Genomic DNA, 17987 nt, shown 5'->3' with positions numbered 1-17987 from the left:
CTATGGAGATTCTCCGTTTATGGTACGTACGAGCCAAAATATGTGATTGTCCTGTTCCTCTTCGAGTCTCGAAGCTACTACAAATTTCCCGACACTGGAGGCAACGATCTGCAAAATGGCTTAGAAGAATTGTCCAAAGAGCACTACTTTCTCATCTAGAGGGACTCCAGAATAGTCCACCTAGAGTTGAATCAAGCCTATGAAGCCGCGCTACAATACCAATTGATCCTGCTTGCGAAGCGTGACACCCCCCTACGTGAAGTTAACTATGAGGATGGAAGGATATATGTTGACAAGCTATTTCAACAATTTGATCAGCTATTGTTTCTTGCTCGTGGCGGAAAGACAGTATACTTTGGCCCTATCGGGCAGAATTCACGCACCTTGCTAGATTACTTGAGTTACATGGTGCCCGAAAATGCGACGACCAAGAAAATCCTGCCGAGTATATGCTAGGGATTGTGAACGACGCCACTCAGTTTGTCTGGGCCGCGGAGATTCCGCTCACGGGGTAAGGGAATTGTGACCTTCAGGCACTTCATGGCCACTATCATGTACACCATGCCCATGGCGCTGGCGATTAGGAACATGTTTATTTTCTGTCTCTAGTAATAGGTGATGTCCCACCGGGTGTCTGGTATAGAAAAAATAATATCTTCTATTCGTTCATAGACTTGCCCCTCGTGTCTACGGTTGTGGTTTATTTGTTCGCCCGAGAAACCAAGGGATTCCCGTGGAGGTGATCGCAGCTCTCTTTAGGATGTCGTGGTTGTTCATATTTCCGCTAATGGAGATGACGTGGTGCATGAATCGACCTCGGATGGGGTAAAGGTTCCCGATGTGAAGGAGGTTGAGGTAGCATAAGATATGACGCAAGAATTCTGAAGGATCTGAATGTGACATTTATACATTCCACGTGGTTTGGAAAAGACGAGCTTTAGTCTGAAAACACTATGGATATACTTGTTGAAACTACCTCTAGACAAGCATGCTAGAATGAAAGTTATTACCTCTGCATTAAACAACATCTATTGGAACATAGAGGGGGGTTATATAGGAGTACTTACTTACAGACCCTATGCAAGGGTTGTATACCTTCTCGCCATACTAAGTATAGTATATCTCGTTAATCTTGTCCACTCTGCGGCGATTTTTGTTCCTCAGGAGTTTGGTGTACTCTCAGACTCGTTGTGTTCGCCAGTTATGGATTTAATTACTACGTTTTCAGTCGACATCGACCTCGTAGATTAACGTGTCGATTGGACTATAGAAATGCAGAATAGAATCAATATGTCCATAAGTTCACTCCCATCCCGTTGAATTCCATTAAGCAATCCAGAACCATATCCTCTCTGTATCTCGTTAGCTGCATCCCATCCCAGCATAGTATGGCATATACCTAGGAGATTACGCGGTTTTGGTTCCTCCCACAGCGACTCCAGGCGGTCAGCCTCGTCCTTGCCAGACCACAGATCCATTTCATGCAGGCGCACGAACCGCGTGCGCTTCACCAGCTTATATCCCAGGAACAAGGCAGCGAAGATGGGAATGTCGACATAGGGCGGCACGAACGACTTGGCACTAAATCGGCCGGGGAAGAAAGCGTCGAACCCGTTAAACAGGGCGACGGTACATGAGAAGACGATGGCAAAGTACGCCATATACGGCTGGAAAGGGCTGCGGAAGGGCAGGCCCGTTCGGGGGATGCCGTGATAGCGTAGCCCACGATGGAACCGTGTGTAGGTCAGAGCGACAGAGGCCCAGACGATTAATGTGCTGACGGAGCTAAGATTGCTAATCCAGAAGAAAACTTCGGCAGCGCTGGCGGACACGTTAAGATAGACCAGCAGACTCAGCGCCGCTGTCACCCCAACACAGGCGTACGGCACACCGAACCGCTCGAACTGCAGCACACGTGGCGCCTTGCCGTCGAGTGAGGTGGCGTACAAGATGCGCGTCGAGGCGTAGAAGAACGAGTTGCCCGCTGAGAGCGCCGAGGAGAAGATCACGGCGTTGATGATGGAGGGCAGCACGCGGATGCCGCTGTGGGCGATGGCTATGACGAAGGGACTGGCCGCCGCCCCCTGGGCGCCGTGCTTGATTGCGTTCAGTAGGCGAGGATCATGCGGAGAGACGCACAAACCGACGAGGAAGACACTGCCCACATAGAAGACGGCGATGCGCCAGAAGATACGCCGCACTGCCTTGGGGATGTTGCGTCGCGGGTTCTCCGTCTCGCCGGCGGCCACGACGACCATTTCGCTCCCCCCGTAGCTGAAGGTCGCCTGGATAAACACCTTCCAAAAGGCCAGGAAGCGTCCTAAGGCCCCTGTTTCCAGGTATTCTAGCATGGGACCGGGGTTCTTCCAGTATCGGAAGCCAATACGGTCGTGGTTTGGGCCCCCGCCCAGGGTAATAATAAACATCAAGATCATCAGCCCCACGATGGTCAGCAGCTTAATAGAGCCCAGAAAAAATTCCAGCTCGCCGTAGACACGCACAGGCAGACAGTTGAACAGGAAGATGGTCATATACAGGATAGTGATCCACACGGCAGACGAGACGCCGTTGGGCCAGTAGTCGAGCACCAAGGCAGCGGCACTGATCTCAATGGGCACGCCAATGGCGAACTGATACCAATAATTCCAGCCCAGAGTAAACCCCAGCGCCTCGTCGACAAACCGCGCTGCGTAGACGGGAACGGCACCGGGCAGGGGCAGCCAGGTAGCCATCTCGCCCATGCTGTTGATGACAGCGTAGAGGTTGACGCCGGTGATGGCATACGCCAGCACAGCGGACAGGGGACCAGCCAGCGAAAGAACCTGGCCCATTCCGACAAACAGTCCGGTGCCAATAGCACCAGATAATGCCAGGAACTGCACATGGCGCGACTTGAGTCGACGCTGCAGTGTGCCCACGTTGTTCTGCTGGAGGGGTTGGGGTTTTAATTCGGACATGGTGAACTCTTTATTAGACTGCATCTCTTCTGGAGGGCATATATAACTACCCAGTATGATATAGACTGTCTACATATAAGCTGCCAAGGGAGGGGAACGGCTTCAAGTAATGCGGGCAGATCAATGATTGGCAGACCGTGGTACAAAGGATCTCACGGTTGTCTTCGATCATCGCATCCAACATTCCTTTTACCTCTCAACCTCTCACTATGTTCTCCCTCGAGGAAAGTGCCACCCCGTTGGGGCATGAGATGAGAAAATACTTCTCGTTTGCCCCGGGATATCGGAATCTCAACCATGGTATGTCCTTTTATACTATTCTTTATGGATATTACTCTAACAATGCAGGATCCTTCGGCACTTTCCCCATGGCCATACGCCAGAAGGCCGACGAGCTGCGCACCCAATGCGAGGAGCGTCCCTGTGCGTTTCTCAAATACCAGTACGATGTGTTGCTCGAGGAATCGCGCGCCGCCATGGCTGCCTTCCTGAACGTGCCCGTGTCCACCATCGTCTTCGTGATGAATGCCACCACGGGCGTCAACACAGTACTGCGCAATCTTGACTGGTGCGACTCCGACGAGATCATCCAGCTAGACGTCATCTACGGTGCCTGTGGCAAATCCACCGAATATGTTTGCGAGTCCAACAACGACCACGTGCGCACTAGAGAAGTCTGTGTCCACTATCCCGTTGAGGACGACCACCTTGTATCCGCCTTTCGCGACGCCATCCACGCCTCGCGTCGCGCCGGTCGCACTCCGCGCATCGCCATCTTTGACACCGTCTGTTCGAACCCGGGGATCCGTCTACCCTTTGAGGCGTTAACGGCCCTCTGTCGCGCCGAGGGAGTGCTGAGTCTGATCGACGCTGCCCATGGCGTCGGCCATGTCGCTCTGGACCTCGCGGCCTTGGACCCGGACTTCCTGGTGAGCAACTGCCACAAGTGGCTATTTACGCCGCGTGGATGCGCCGTCTTCTATGTGCCGCACCGCAATCAGGCGATGATGCGCAGCACCCTACCGACTAGCAATGGATTCGTCCCCCGATCGGCGCGTGACCCGACCAGCGACGACCCGACAGATTTCGTGCGTAACTTTGCCTTTGTCGGCACTTTCGACAATATTCCCTTCCTTACCGTTCCCGCCGCTATTGCCTGGCGTCATCATGTCTGTGGGGGAGAGTCCAGGATCCGCGCATACTGCACCAACCTGGCACGCGAGGGGGGGCGACGCGTGGCGGAAATCCTGGGGACCACGGTGTTGGACAATGCCACCCACACCCACACGGACTGCTGCCTGGTCAACGTGCGGCTGCCGATCCAAGCTGGGTACAGTGTCCGCCTTACCTGGAAGGGAGAGCCAGCCACCCCGACAGATTGGATGCAGAAGACACTGATCGAAGACTATCACACCTTCCTGCCAGTGTTTCCCTTCCAGGACGAGTGGTGGGTGCGTCTCAGTGGCCAGATCTACCTGGAGATGAGTGACTTTGAATGGGCCGGTCATACACTCGTGGAGTTGTGTCGGAGATTTCAGGATGCATTATCCAATGTTGATTGAGAAGGGTCTTCCTGAGCTGGTTTGTCCCGCCGTCGAGTGACCATAGCAAACATTGCATCCTAGTATTTAAATTCCATCCACTGTAGATACAGTATGAGAAGTATTAGTTATAGCGTCTTTTTCGTCGAGGAGAAGTCTCCTGTTCCAAGATACACCCATTCCCTCTGTCGATTGATTGGTGGCACTGTCGCCTTAGAGACAAGGCACCATGCGAGTATTTGTGGCCTGCTTTCTGAGGCAACACTACACGTGGTTCCTGTTCAGGGCGATTTTCTATTTCCTCCCACATCGTACTGCATATGGATGTCGCTGCCAGTTGTATTTCAATCAATCGTCAGTGTTTGCATCAACAATATAGCTTCAAGGGTCTTATCTTCCATCTGAAGTTATAGATTGTATTTATGTGTGGTGGTGGAGTTCTTGAGGTCCTTCCCCTCTAGATGTAACGTGTGGATCTCTTCACGTTGTCATGCAACTAAGTCGACGCGACCACGCGTCACTATGTTGAAACGCTATTTATTGCCTTCTCTTTCGAAAACAAGTAACTACAATACTCAAAGGCATTGGAAAGGTGACATTCTACATGATAGTATTCTCAGCATAAAAAAAAGGAAGAAACAGCATAAATTGCCCTACACACATGGAACCATCACTCAATCCCCGCCAGGACGAGTGATCAGTCGACAGTGTCGATACAATCACAGCCTATACAAAAAGAGAACAAATAAAAAAGAATATTAAAGAAAATGAAGAAAAAAAAAAAAAAAAAAAAAAAAAAAAACCATGCTAACTCCGTCCAAATCTATGCAGTCCCAATCCACACAGCTCTACCTCGAGCTCTCCAGCATCGTCCGCAGATATTCTGCCCCGATCGGCGGACACTCCACCACGCCCAGTCTTCTCAACTTCTCGCGCGTCTTGCTCGACTCCAGCGCGAACATATTATGTCCAAGATCAAAATACTCCGATAGTACTTCCCAGCGAACGCGTGCATCCGGGGAATCATCCATGCGAGACACTGTTTCCAACCATTCGGCCACGGGCAGCGTTTTGCCTGCACGGCCGGGTTCCGCGAGAATCTCTCCTACAAGACTAGGAAGACGGGAAATCGGCAGGGGCGATGGATTGCATAAATGATGGAATGTTGCTTCTTTCCCATCTATTGGAGGCTGCAGGCCTGATGTCGCCAGTGCATGGAAGCCCTCCGTCAGATAATCCACCGGAACAAAGTCGGCCACGAAGGCCAGGTCGGCCTGCGTCAAATCGGGAACCGCGCCCGCCTGTACCATGCTTAAGATCATGGTGCGAATGAAGTCGTCTTTGGGCTCGGGGACGCTGGTCACGCTACTTCCCGTCGCGGCTGAAGCCCGGTATATCGTGACGGGAAAACCACGCTCGGCTGCCTGTTCCATCAATCGTTCCGCCACCCACCGGGACTTGAAATAGCCAAAGCGGTTGCTGGCCTCTGGTGTGAAATGGCTAGCACTGCCTTCGCCTGCGATGGTTTTCTGGGGAGTAGTCCGCTGGGAGGTCGACCAGGTCTGCAGATGAGGGACGGACCAGGTTGAGAGGTGGTGGATGTGCGTTTGCACTGCCCCCAGACGGGCGACATCGATCACGTCGCGAACAGACTCGACATTCAACGAGCGGAGGGCGTCGTATGGTTGTAACAGGGAAACGTAACCGCCGAGGTGGTAGATGGCTTGCACGCGACCTGCGAGACGGCGGAATTGCGGTAACGAGAGCCCGAACCGCGGAGAACCAAGTGACCCTGCCACGCAAATAATACGGGGGGCAACAAGTTCCGGGTTGGGAAACAAGGGCCACAGGCGATAGTGGTCGAAGGCCGCTTCCACATCGGAGTACTGGAGCTGTTTCTGCGAGCCCAGGATATAGACGGTAGCAATACCGGGGTCTTGCAGAATGGTGGCCAGCATGTGAACGCCGATGAAGCTGTCCGCACCGGTGAGAAGGATGGAGCTGATGTCAGATGCCGCGATCTTCGGCACGCTGGGGGACTGCAGTTGGAAGTTGAGACTCGTCTCTTCATCCCAGTCAATCTCAAGCTTCGTCGTTGCGGACGTGGTGGTGATGGACCCTCCCCCGAGAATCTGTGCAATGCCTTGAGGTGTTGGCGCTTTAAACATGGGGTTTAGGGCGAGTGGTTTCTTTAAGGCACGCTTGAGGCGAGCCTGCAGCCGGACCAGCATGATACTATTGCCCCCAAGGGCGAAGAAGCTGTCGCTGGGAGCGATGGGCCGGTCCCGAGGAAGCTTGAGCACGTCGCGGAAGCCGTCCATGACGGTAGCCACAACCGACTCTGCACATACTTCATTGGCATGCCCGTTGTTCAGTTGAGCTCGTTGGATCTGAGCTTCCTCAATGGGGTACGTCAGGCGCAGATCTCCATGAAGCAGTTGTTGCCGGTCGATTTTGCCGCCGATCGTGACCGGCAGAGCCTGGAGAAACTGATATGCACTGGGCAGCATGTACGGATTCAGATACCGGCTTCCGTATTGATTCAAGCGCACTGCAAAGGCTGACATTCCATGCTTGTCTAGGTGCTTTTTGGGCACGACAAAAGCAATGAGTTGGCGATCGTCACCATGGCTCTCGCTGTCCACTACCACTCGACGAGCAATCACAGCCAAGTCAACAATGCCGGGCCCCGTGGGGTCTTTGTTGGCCTCAACAAATAGGCGGTGTTCCACTTCCCCGAGATCAATCCGGTAGCCACGGAGTTTGATTTGCTTATCCCCTGCAATTCGCCCATGGAATTCGAGGTTGCCACCAGGCAGGTACCGGCCGCGGTCCCCTGTCCTGAACATCCGCGTCCACCCATGCTGTTGCTTGTCCTCTTCTGAACAGAATGGGTCCGGATGAAAGGCCTTCTCATTGGCATCGGGCCGATTAATGTACTCAAGACCTACCTGGGCGCCGCCGACGACAATCTCACCGACGAGGCCTGCGGGGAGTGGCCTACCTCGGTCTCCCAAGATGTAGTGGCGCGTGTTGGCCATAGGGAAACCGATGGGGATACTGCTGCTGTCGTCGGTAGGCTTATTGACACGCTGGATGGTTGTCTGCACGACAAGCTCGCTGGGGCTCCAAGTGTTGTAGACCACCGCAGGTGTTCCTAGATCATAGAAGGCCTTGACGACGCGCACCGGTAGCCGCTCTCCCGCAAAGTAGGCGATCCGGTAGTTCTGCAGGCGTTGGAGCTTTTCCGTTGCATGCTCCATCAACAGGGCAAATTGGGTTGGCGTGAAATAAGTGACCGAGATCTGGGATGCCTCCATGTACGTAGCCAAAGCAATGGGGTCTTTGCGAATGGTGCTGGATGCTACACACACGCGGGCTCCGGAAGTCAGGGCGGAGAAGATTTGAACGATCGACAGGTCAAATGAAATGGAGGAGTGATGGAGGAAATGGTCTTGGGGTGTAAACTGGAAATCATGATGCAAAGTGCTCAGCATTTGCTGCGTATTTGACTGGGTCAAAACGACCCCTTTCGGGGCGCCGGTGCTACCCTGTTCTCTGCGTCAGTAATGGTTTGTAGCTCCTACCTGAAGTTTTAGAGACTCTTACTGAAGTGTAGATAACATAGAATGGGGATTTTTTCAACGGGGGCGGGAGTTGAGGTATCCTGCCAGCTGCCGGGATAGACGCGAGTTCCAACACCGTCACAGCAGCCTTGATCCCGAGACGCTGAGCATTCTCTTCGAGTCCGGGTCCCGCGAGGACAAGGGGAGTGCCTGAGTCGGATATCATAAACGCCAGACGCTCCGAGGCAAACTCGGGATCGAGCGCCACGAAACCGCACCCAGCGAGTAGGATGCCAACCATGGCGCAGATGGTGGCCGGTCCTGGGCGGCTGAATATCCCGACTTTTGTTCCAGGAGAGACACTGGCACAATGGATTGCCGCCGCGATATCACTAGCAGTGGCTAGTAATTCTTCATATGTTAGTCGAACATTCTCGGACGACTCGATGGCCACTGCAGTGGGTTGTTCGCGAGCAATTTCCATGATGCGGCCTGCCACCGACTGGTGGTTCCAGTGATTCTCAGTGCGTTTCAAATTATAAAAGCTCTCCTTCAAGTAGTTCATCTCTTTCGGTCCTACCAGGCCCATCTCAACCACGGGTTGACGCGGGTCACGGATGGCGCTGCTCATGAACGCGACGAAATTGTCGAGGAAGCGGTCCATGTCCGCCTCACCGTAGAGTGTGCTCGAAGACTCCAGACGCAGCTGCAGACCCTTAGACGGGTCCTCCAGGGCTTCAAGGGCGAGTTCGCATGCAGTGGGAATGTCCTCGCCCTTGACATCGGTGATGTCAAAGTCACTGGCTGGGTAGATTGGCATGGTTCCATGGATTTGATAATTGACAATAACCTGGCCCAGGGGAAAATGAGCGGGATTGCGTTCAACACCTACCGCATCCACGATAGCGTCGAAGGGCAGCTGGGAGTGTGCGAGTGCCGCCATGATTTGTTCCTTTACCTGTTGCAGGACGTTTTCAAAAGTGCCAGTGAGGTCTGCCGCACAGTGAACAGGCACCACGTTGACGAAAAATCCCAATGTGTCGTTAACAGCCGGATGAGGTCGATTACCATCCACCATATGCAGCGTCAGGTCCTCCTCCTGACCGTACCGATAGAGGAAGGTCCGGAAGGCGGCCATCAGGAACTGCGCCGGGGTGACCCCGAGACGTGCGCAGATCCGCTTCATGCGATTTTGCAACGTTGTCTTCAGCGTCGCACGGTGGATCTGACGCTGATAGTCGTTGTACTCTGGTCGAGATGTTTTCGCAAATGGGAGCAATTTCATCGGTGCTGGATGCTTCCGATACTCATTCTTCCAGAAGTCCAGGGTTGATTGCATCTCCGCAGATGCCAAACGGGCATTATGCCAACGGCTGAAATCACCGTAACTGACGGAGGGATGTGGCACGGCGTCAAGGTTGGTACCGCGTTTCAGACTGTCGTATAGGCCGGTGAACTGCTCAAGGAATGACTGGCTACTACCACGGTCGATACAAATGTGATGGAAGATGAGAACAAGCGCATGCTCGGTGTCGGCTAGCTTCACCAGCGAAGCCTTCATAACCTCACCGGACTCAATGTCCAGCGGCCGACGTGTCAGGCCGGAGACATGTTCCCGGAGGGAATCGGGAGGGCTTGCTGCCGATGAGACGTCCAACATAGGGAGGTCGACAGTGCAATCCTCCATCACCTGCTGCTGCGAGATCTGATCACCCTCAAAGTAAGCTGTCCGGAGGATGTCGTTCCGACGTTTCATCTCTTGGAGAGCACATCGTACAATGTCAGCTTGCGGGTTACCCTTGAGATGGAAGACTGTAGGCAGGTTGAGGAAGGAGGCGTCCTCTGCCATGTTATGTATAAACCACAAACGACGCTGAAATGTCGACATGGGCACATCCTCCACTCCTAGCACGTTATCCAAGTATGCACCGTCCACCTTTGGTAGGGTTACCTGGGTGGACTGGGAACTTTGAGGGGATGCAGCCTCCCCTTGCTTGGTTGTAGTTTTAGCCTCCGACGCGTTCAGGACAATCATCCCAGCGACCTTGTTGACTAATGCCTGGATACTTCCGCTGTTCAAAACATCAAACATGGCGAGCTCGACCGCAACCGTTTGGAAGAACCACTGGCGGATTTCTATGGCAACAATGCTGTCCAGGCCATAGTCGGCGAGACTCCGGTTGGGCTGCAGTGTCGACTGGTCAACTGAAAGCACGGCCGCAATCTTCTCCAGGAATCGCGTAGTTAGTATCTCAATGCGTGCAGTCTCATCCGACGCCTCCTGTAGTTGAGCCATCAAGTTCTTCTGCGCTCCAGTGCCAGACCCTGAACCGGCAAAATCATGATTGGCGTAGAGATTTCTGAACCGAGGCTCTGTCGTCCAGTAGTAGTCTGGGCGTCTGAGATTGACACCTGTGATAGTCTGATGTGTTTCCCGACCCTGGGAGTCAGCGATCGCTTGCTGTTCTCCTGACACAGCGACTTCAATTTGGGCAAATAACTCTTCTTCGTTCACTGCATCATATCCAATCCGCTCCATGATGGTCTGGAGCTTCGCGTCTTCAGACACTGCGCCAATGCCGGTGATCATACCTACATCCATGGTTGTGCCGGCCAACCCGATGTTACGACGGTAGCGGCAGAGAGCATCCATATATGTATTGGCTGCGGAGTAGTTCGCTTGGCCCTTGGATCCGAGTATTGCCGAGACGGATGAGAAGCAGACAAAGAAATCCAAGGCCATGTCTGCTGTTGCTGAATGGAGGTTGAATGTCCCTTGAACTTTTGGACCTAGACAGCGTTGCCATTGATTGTAGCCCATCTTATCGAATGGCGCGTCTTGCAAGACCATGGCCGCCTGAAAGATACCAGCCAGGTTTGTAGCGCCGATGTGTTGCACGGCTTGATGGACAAAGGCGGCGTCAGTGACATCGCCCCGGAATACTGTTACCTCTACCTCTCGTGCTTGGAGCCATTCCACTGTCTCTCGAGCATCGCTTTTGTCGGCACCGGAACGAGACAGGAAGGCTAGATGTCGTGCTCCTCGCTGGAAGAGCCATTCACTGAGACGACGTCCGAGACCTCCGAGGCCGCCAACGAGGAGATACGTTTTATCTGACCGGAAAAGCTTGCGGCGACTGAATTTGGTCGGTTCTACGAGAACATGGTCATCTGGACCAGGAACCAACACAATCTTTCCAATCATGTTTCCCATCTGCAACATCCGGAATCCCTTCTGTGCCTCGGCATAAGACAGCTCTGTGATCGGCTCAGGTGGTTGAATCTTGCCGTCATGGACGAGGGCACAGCATTCCTGGAACACTCGGGCCCCCAGGGGCTTATTTTTCTCGAATACAGTAATCATGTCGACACTAGCAAAAGAGACGTTGCGCCGGAAAGGATCCATGGGGATTCTGCTATTCTGATGGATATCGCGCTTCCCAATTTCGACGAATCTTCCGAAGGGAGCGAGTGACTGCCAGGTCGCATGCAACAAAGGGCCGGCTAGGGAGTTGAGTGCCACGTCCACTCCTCTGCCGTTTGTTAGCTGCTGGACACCGTGCACGAAGGAGTCGTCTCGCGAGGACAGAATCTGATAGTCGTGTAGGCCGTATCTTGAGGTTAGAAGCGCGCGCTTGGAAGGCGAGCTCACAGTCGCAATTATGTTTGCCCCAATGTTTTGGGCAATCTGAATTGCCATCTGGCCAACTCCTCCAGCCGCCGAGTGGATGAGGACAGTCTCACCCGGCTGGAGACGTGCGGTATCTATGAGCGAGTAATGCGCAGTAGTAAGAATTAAGGGAATAGCAGCGGCAACGCTGAAAGACATTTCCCCTAATCGGTAGCAGAGCGAGGCTGGGTTTCGCACCACTGTGCGGTGAGCTCCCTGTCCTGGACGCCACGCGACAATACGGTCACCCACAGCGAAGGCATCGGAGACGTTGGCTCCTTTGCGCAGAATCACTCCGGCACATTCGTCGCCGAGTTTGAAATCGTCAATTATGCCCATGCTGGCAGCAATGTCGCGGAAATTAATGGCAGACGCCTTGACCTCGATCTCCAGATCATCTGCTCCCAAAGGCTCATTTGAAATTTCTGCATCATCCGCAAATGTCAGAGTTTCCAACAATCCTGGCCGACCAATCCGTAGAGCAAGTGGCCTATTTGGCTGGTACAGTGGCTGAATAGTTGGTTCGGCGCCTACCCCATTGGGCAGTTTCGAATTCAACTGGTCATTGGCCACTATGCGTGGGATGTATAGGATTCCATCGCGCTCTGCGACCTCATTCTCGCTGATAGATGGATCTAGAAGGTGTGTTGCCAGCGCTGCGGAACGGGCTGCACCGCATTCTGGCGCCATATCAAACACCACCAGGCGCAGGTCAGGATTTTCGCTACGTGCCGTGCGAGCCAGACCGAGGATCAGAGCCTGTTCCGGAGACGAAACATCCATAAGACCTCCTCGTGTTACCCAGACAATATTGCGTGCACCATTTGTAAAAAGTTCTTGCGCGGCGTAAAACTCTGCTCGGCCACTGGCCTTTGCATCGAAGTACAGCTGAGTGTCAAGGCTGGCGAGAACGATTACATCGTCACCAAGACTGGGACGCGTGTTGGCCAAGGAGAGAAATTCTCGACGCTCGATGCGATGCGAACCCTGCGCTTCAAGGGCAGATACGTATGCCTCAGCTTCCGGCGAACATTGACTGGGCATGATAACGGAGAGAGTTCGTTCATGGGCTCCATTGGTATAGGAATTCTTCTGCCACAGATGTAACCCAGGGGTCTGCAGAACAAGATTGAATCCATCCGGGATATTCTCACAGTCGCCAGTTACTAGCAGGTATCCCTCATCGGACACCTGATCGAACATGTGAACATCTGGAGTAGTTGATATCACAACCAGGTCGAACTTGTCTCCTTCGAGATCTTCTGGAGTAGCAACATGCACCAACCCGCCCCAGTGCTGGAAAGTGTCGTGAAAGGTGTCAGCAGCTGCAGAGGCAACAGGGGAGATGACCAATTGCCGGAAATTCCGACGGTCCCCGTCCACACCTCGCAGACCCCTTAAGATCTCAGCCGTTGAGGACTCAGATGGGGTGCAATGCAAAATCTTCTTGTTCGGAAATTGATGCGCGTATAACTTGACGATTCCCGGAATGCCGCCGATCTTGGTGAGGTTGTGGCCTGCAAATGGGAGGGAACTTAACATCGGCTGCCACTCCACTCCAAAGAAAAGGGATCGGCGTGTGTCGTCTGCCGAGTTTGCTCCGAGATTGGTCAATTCGAGGCCTTGAATTTCAATGAGCAGTTGACCATTAGGACTTTTGATCTGAACCTCGTTTATCGCAGTCCGTGGTCCAGCCGCATTTGTCTTTACCGAGACCTGGCCTTGAAATCCGGATGGGGAGGCCTTCCACGCATCCAGAAGACCAGACACCTTCATGGAACGCAGGAACGTAGGGACATAAGGCTCTTTAAGTGTCTTACCCAGGTGTCCTTCAATCGAGGCAAAGACTGGGTGGAATGCCGCATCTAGGAATGCAGGATGCACAATACAAAGCTCGCTTTCCTCTTGGGAGAATAAGCTCGGCTGCCAAGATATGGGCGCCGTCGCATTGCTGAGCCCACTTTCAATGTTTCCTGTTAGAAGCTGGAATGTCTTTCCATACTGTAGCCCCATGGAATGCAGCCGGTGATAGTATTGTTCGCGGCCCACACTTCGGATGGTGTGGGTATGTGTATGTGTCTCGTTCTTCAAGTCGATGGCCTCGGGGCTGCCGAGCTCGGCTTTAACCATTCCTGTACAGTGTTCACGCTGGTTGCCGGCTTCATCAATGGAGAAGATGACGAAGTGATGCCATACGCTCGACGTAGTCTTAGCGGATTCCACAACAGGGGAAAGCTCTACAATGACCTCCGTTCCCATGTCATTCTCGCTCACCACGAGTGCGGATTTCACTGATATGCAGGTTAATACACATATGGATATTCTTGGGAATCAGAAAAGGGCCTTACCGGAGACGTCGGCTAGTGTAATGGATTTAAGACTTCCGACAGAGTTTCGGCTTAACCGCGCGGCGGCTTCCATGGCCATATTGATGTAACCCGCACCGGGAAAGATGACCTTGCCATCAATGGAATGATCGACCAGCCAAGGAATCTCTGAAACTCGCAAGTAGTTTCGCCACCGAGGACGACTTGCCAGCGATCCTGGCACCGGTGCACCCAGGATGCTGTGTCGGAATGGACGCAGCCGATGCTCCTTGATCACGCGAGTTTCACCCCAGTATCTTTCATGATCCCAAGCATAAGTGGGCAGTTCCAACTTCGTAGCCGGTGTACCAGAGCTGACAAGTATTCCGGATGTCCTGTCGATGAAGTGATCCCGGTTGACCTCTGCGAGGTTCACCGGGTAGCCAAGGGCAAACAGCTGCCCTGCAGTGGCGAGAAGGCTTTCATATGCATCTTGCTTCCGATCTAGCGTAGCAATGTAAGGGATCTTGAGCTTGAGCTGATCAAGCGTCTGATTTGATGGCCCTTTGAGTGCTGGATGAGGGCCCACTTCCACAAGCACATCTACATTCTGCTGGTCTTCCTCATCCAGTACAATCTCCGTCAGGGCATCAGAGAACTTAACCATCCCTGTCATGTTGGCAGCGAAGTATGCAGGACCCATCGTGCTGGGATCCGCCTTTCTACCGGTCACACTAGACACCATGGATGCGACTGGAGTCTTGTTTGCCTTGAATCCGGGGTACTCCTCCAGAGCCTTTTCATACCCTGGAGCAAGAGGGAACATATGATGGCTATGAAACCTAAGAGATTGTCAATATCAAGACACGGGATGAATAATAAGGAGATAACCATACGCTTGAGCGACCTGTAAACGTCTGGCAAATACCTTCCTCTCGCTGAGTTTACCTTGCAGCTCCTCTATGGCATCGCTATCGCCGGACAAGGTGAAGCTGGAAGGGCTATTCATGGCGGCAATGGCAATGCGACCAGTGTAGGGCTCCAGGTTAGCGACCACTTCCGCCTCTGTCATTCCCACTGCCATCATGGCTCCAGGAACGCTGTCTGGGTCAGCCGCGCCTCCACCCATGTGCACGCCGCGGTAGTATGCAGCCACCAAAGCGTTTTCGAACGACAGAATGCCGGCCGCATAAGTGGCTGCAAGTTCGCCGCTGCTGTGACCAACGACGCTGGAAGGCTTGATGCCCCACTGAGCCAGCAGGTCCACCATCGCCAGCTGGATAGCGGTACAGATAGGCTGCGAAAACTCAGTCTGGCCCAGCTTTGTGTCGTCTTTATTGCGGAGAAGCTCTTCCACGATTGACCAAGTCGGTCGGTTCTGGCTCAGTGATTGTAGTATTTGGTCGCATTTCTCCAATGTTTGTAGATACAGTGGACACTGTTCAATTAGAGCTCGCCCCATTCCAAACCATTGCGCGCCCTGGCCAGTAAAGACAAGCCCAATACGAGGGAGACGGTCCAATTTTCCTTTCCATTGGGCCACTGGCAGGGGCTCTTCTAGGCTGCTAAGCAACGACTCCGCATTGGAGCCAATGGCGAAGGAACGGAACCTATGCATTGTTCGACGTCGGGAGAGAGTCATGGCAAATGTGGAGATATTAACCTCCTGGTTTCTCTGCATATAATCGGAGAGCTTGTTCGCCATGAGTTTACCCGATCTCTCGGTATGAGAAGTCAACGGAACGAGGTACGGCCTCTTCCGTGTCATGTCAGCCAAATGCTGTGGTATTGTTGGAGCCGGTGGCTGTGTCCTGCTTGATGTGTATTCTTCCAAGATAACATGGGCATTAGTGCCGCCATATCCGAATGAATTGATCGATACCCTTCGAGGGGTGGTACTATCTTTCACCTTCCACTCAACGGACTTAGACGGGATATCGATCTTCCAGCCCTTGAAATCTACTTCAGCGTTTGGGGTGTGGAAATGCATGTTTGGAGGGATGATTTTTCGTTCCAGAGCCAGAGTGGACTTGATCAGACCTGCCACCCCTGAGGCACCCTCCAAATGGCCAATATTGGTTTTGATTGAACCAACGTACAAAGGCCCACTGCGTCCAACAGAAAACACCTCGCTGATGGCCCTCAGTTCTCGAGGGTCCCCAGCTTTGGTGCCTGTACCATGGCACTCGACATATGTGGTATCAGCGGGATCCAGCCCGGCGCTCTGATAAGTGCTGCGGATCAGTGCCGCCTGGGCCTGGGCTGATGGCAGCGTAATACCTTGCTTGCGCCCGTCATGGTTTACCCCCGTGCCACGAACCACTGCGCGGATGGAATCACCGCTGGCCTCTGCTTGTCTTTGGCGTTTAAGAATCATGGCGGTGATTCCCTCGCCTCGGACATAACCACTACCCGACGCGTCGCCGTGGCGGCAGCGACCGTCGGTGGAAAGCATACCCAGGTCAGTCATCGTGATGAAAATGTTGGGATCGAAATGCAGCGCCGAACCAACCACAATGGCGATGTCGGCCTCTCCAGCACGGAGAGACTGAGCACCCATGTGGAAGCAGACCAAGGACGAGGAACAGGCGGTATCGATGGTCGCGCTGGGACCGTGGAGATCGTAAAAATATGAGATCCTGTTTGCCAGGATTGAGTTTCCTGTACCGGTGACAGTGTACTTGGGATAGTATTCGAGGTCTTTGGTGGTCATGGCGTTGTAGTCGTTAGTGAAGCAACCGCAGTACACGGATGTCTGCGAGCCCTGAATCTCATCCAGAGTGATTCCCGCTGGTTCGATTAGCGGTAAGACCTTGAAAATAGAACGCGGTGCGCTATCCTACCGTTTTCAAGTGCCTCATAGACAACCTCAAGCAGTAGACGCTGCTGAGGATCCATGGCTGTGGCTTCCTTGCCGGAGATACTGAAGAAGCTAGCATCGAAGAGCCCGATGTCTTGGTCAAGGAAGTAGCCATATTTTGCATTTGTCTAGGACTGGAATCAGTGGTACGTTTTATGAAGAGGGCGACGAGATTCGTCGTGGGAGACAAACTGAGCCCTTGTGTGTCCCATCAGGGTGATAAAAGGCGTCGACATTGAATCGGTCCGCTGGCATCTTGCGCTGGAGATCGACCTTGTTGATCATATTGTCCCACAATTTTGAAGGGGAAGATGCGCCGGGTACCCTGCATGCCATTCCAATGACGCATGGGTGGTCGTCAACGACAGTAGTCTGCGTCCCCATGGCAGATGACGTGTTTGGTTGGTTGTTGAGGTTTGAAGAGGCTCGAGGGTATTCAAAGTGCATCGACATGACTGCTAAAAGTGAGTGAAGAGGAGGAAGGGGAGGGGTTACCAGAGATTTCTATTGTTATACACTTGAATAAGCCTGCAAGCCGTACTGTTGGACGAGATGAACAATATCTCCAACCCCGACAATGACCAAATGCTGGATGACAATTGCGCTGAAGCTCCTAGGGATTCGAAGGGCACTCCTGGCTTTCATATTTTTTCTACAGTGGTTTTGGGATTGCGTATATGTGTAATCATGGCGGCAAAGTCGCCGCAAATCCACGGTCTCTGGGCTCATATTCCCCAAAACTGTGGCTTTTCGGAGGTTTTCGTCCTACCTCCGTCTGAGATCCATTATTCTGCGTTGCATTTCGGCCACGAGGAGGTAGGCAGGTGAGTTGAAAATACGAGACCAAATCATGCAGTCAGCACCATGTGGCAAGGCGCTCTTCTCTTTTCCGCTCCGTTTGGAAACGGAGCGCCGATCGGAGTTTGAGTTTGATCTATATTTATAAACTTCGCTGCAGTAGTAAGCATAAGCCCGCCGCAGGGATACCAACCATGTCAGCCCACATGGCCAGCCCTGTGCGACTTCGCAGGATCTCGGAAAGGCTGCTGCGTTTTCCAAGTGAACGGCAAGGGACAACGTTGTCTTG

At 53.1% G+C, this 17987-nt stretch overlaps 3 protein-coding genes across 3 annotated transcripts; 1 reads left to right on the top strand and 2 right to left on the bottom strand.

Annotated features, from left to right (window-relative positions):
- Window positions 1-1326: 1326 nt before the first annotated feature.
- Window positions 1327-2957, bottom strand: ATNIH1004_002131 (uncharacterized protein; the record flags this gene model as incomplete). Its single annotated transcript, XM_033566826.1, has 2 exons — window positions 1327-1352; window positions 1400-2957. The coding sequence occupies 2 exons, from the start codon at window positions 2955-2957 to the stop codon at window positions 1327-1329; spliced, it is 1584 nt and encodes a 527-aa protein (XP_033428821.1).
- A 209-nt stretch (window positions 2958-3166) lies between these two features.
- On the top strand, window positions 3167-4519 carry ATNIH1004_002130 (uncharacterized protein; the record flags this gene model as incomplete). The annotated part of the gene is made up of 2 exons (XM_033566825.1): window positions 3167-3257; window positions 3306-4519. 2 exons carry the CDS (start codon window positions 3167-3169, stop codon window positions 4517-4519), a joined length of 1305 nt encoding a protein of 434 aa, XP_033428820.1.
- Window positions 4520-5346: 827 nt separating this feature from the next.
- Window positions 5347-17185, bottom strand: ATNIH1004_002129 (putative Nonribosomal peptide synthetase; the record flags this gene model as incomplete). The annotated part of the gene is made up of 6 exons (XM_033566824.1): window positions 5347-8049; window positions 8108-14025; window positions 14083-14882; window positions 14937-16830; window positions 16884-17028; window positions 17093-17185. 6 exons carry the CDS (start codon window positions 17183-17185, stop codon window positions 5347-5349), a joined length of 11553 nt encoding a protein of 3850 aa, XP_033428819.1.
- Between the last annotated feature and the right edge of the window lie 802 nt (window positions 17186-17987).

Source organism: Aspergillus tanneri (assembly GCF_003426965.1).
Source record: "Aspergillus tanneri strain NIH1004 chromosome Unknown AapTan_1_pilon_pilon_pilon, whole genome shotgun sequence".
NCBI lineage: Eukaryota > Fungi > Ascomycota > Eurotiomycetes > Eurotiales > Aspergillaceae > Aspergillus > Aspergillus tanneri.
Note: the sequence above shows the minus strand (reverse complement) of the source record. Positions and strands in the feature narration are given on the sequence as shown.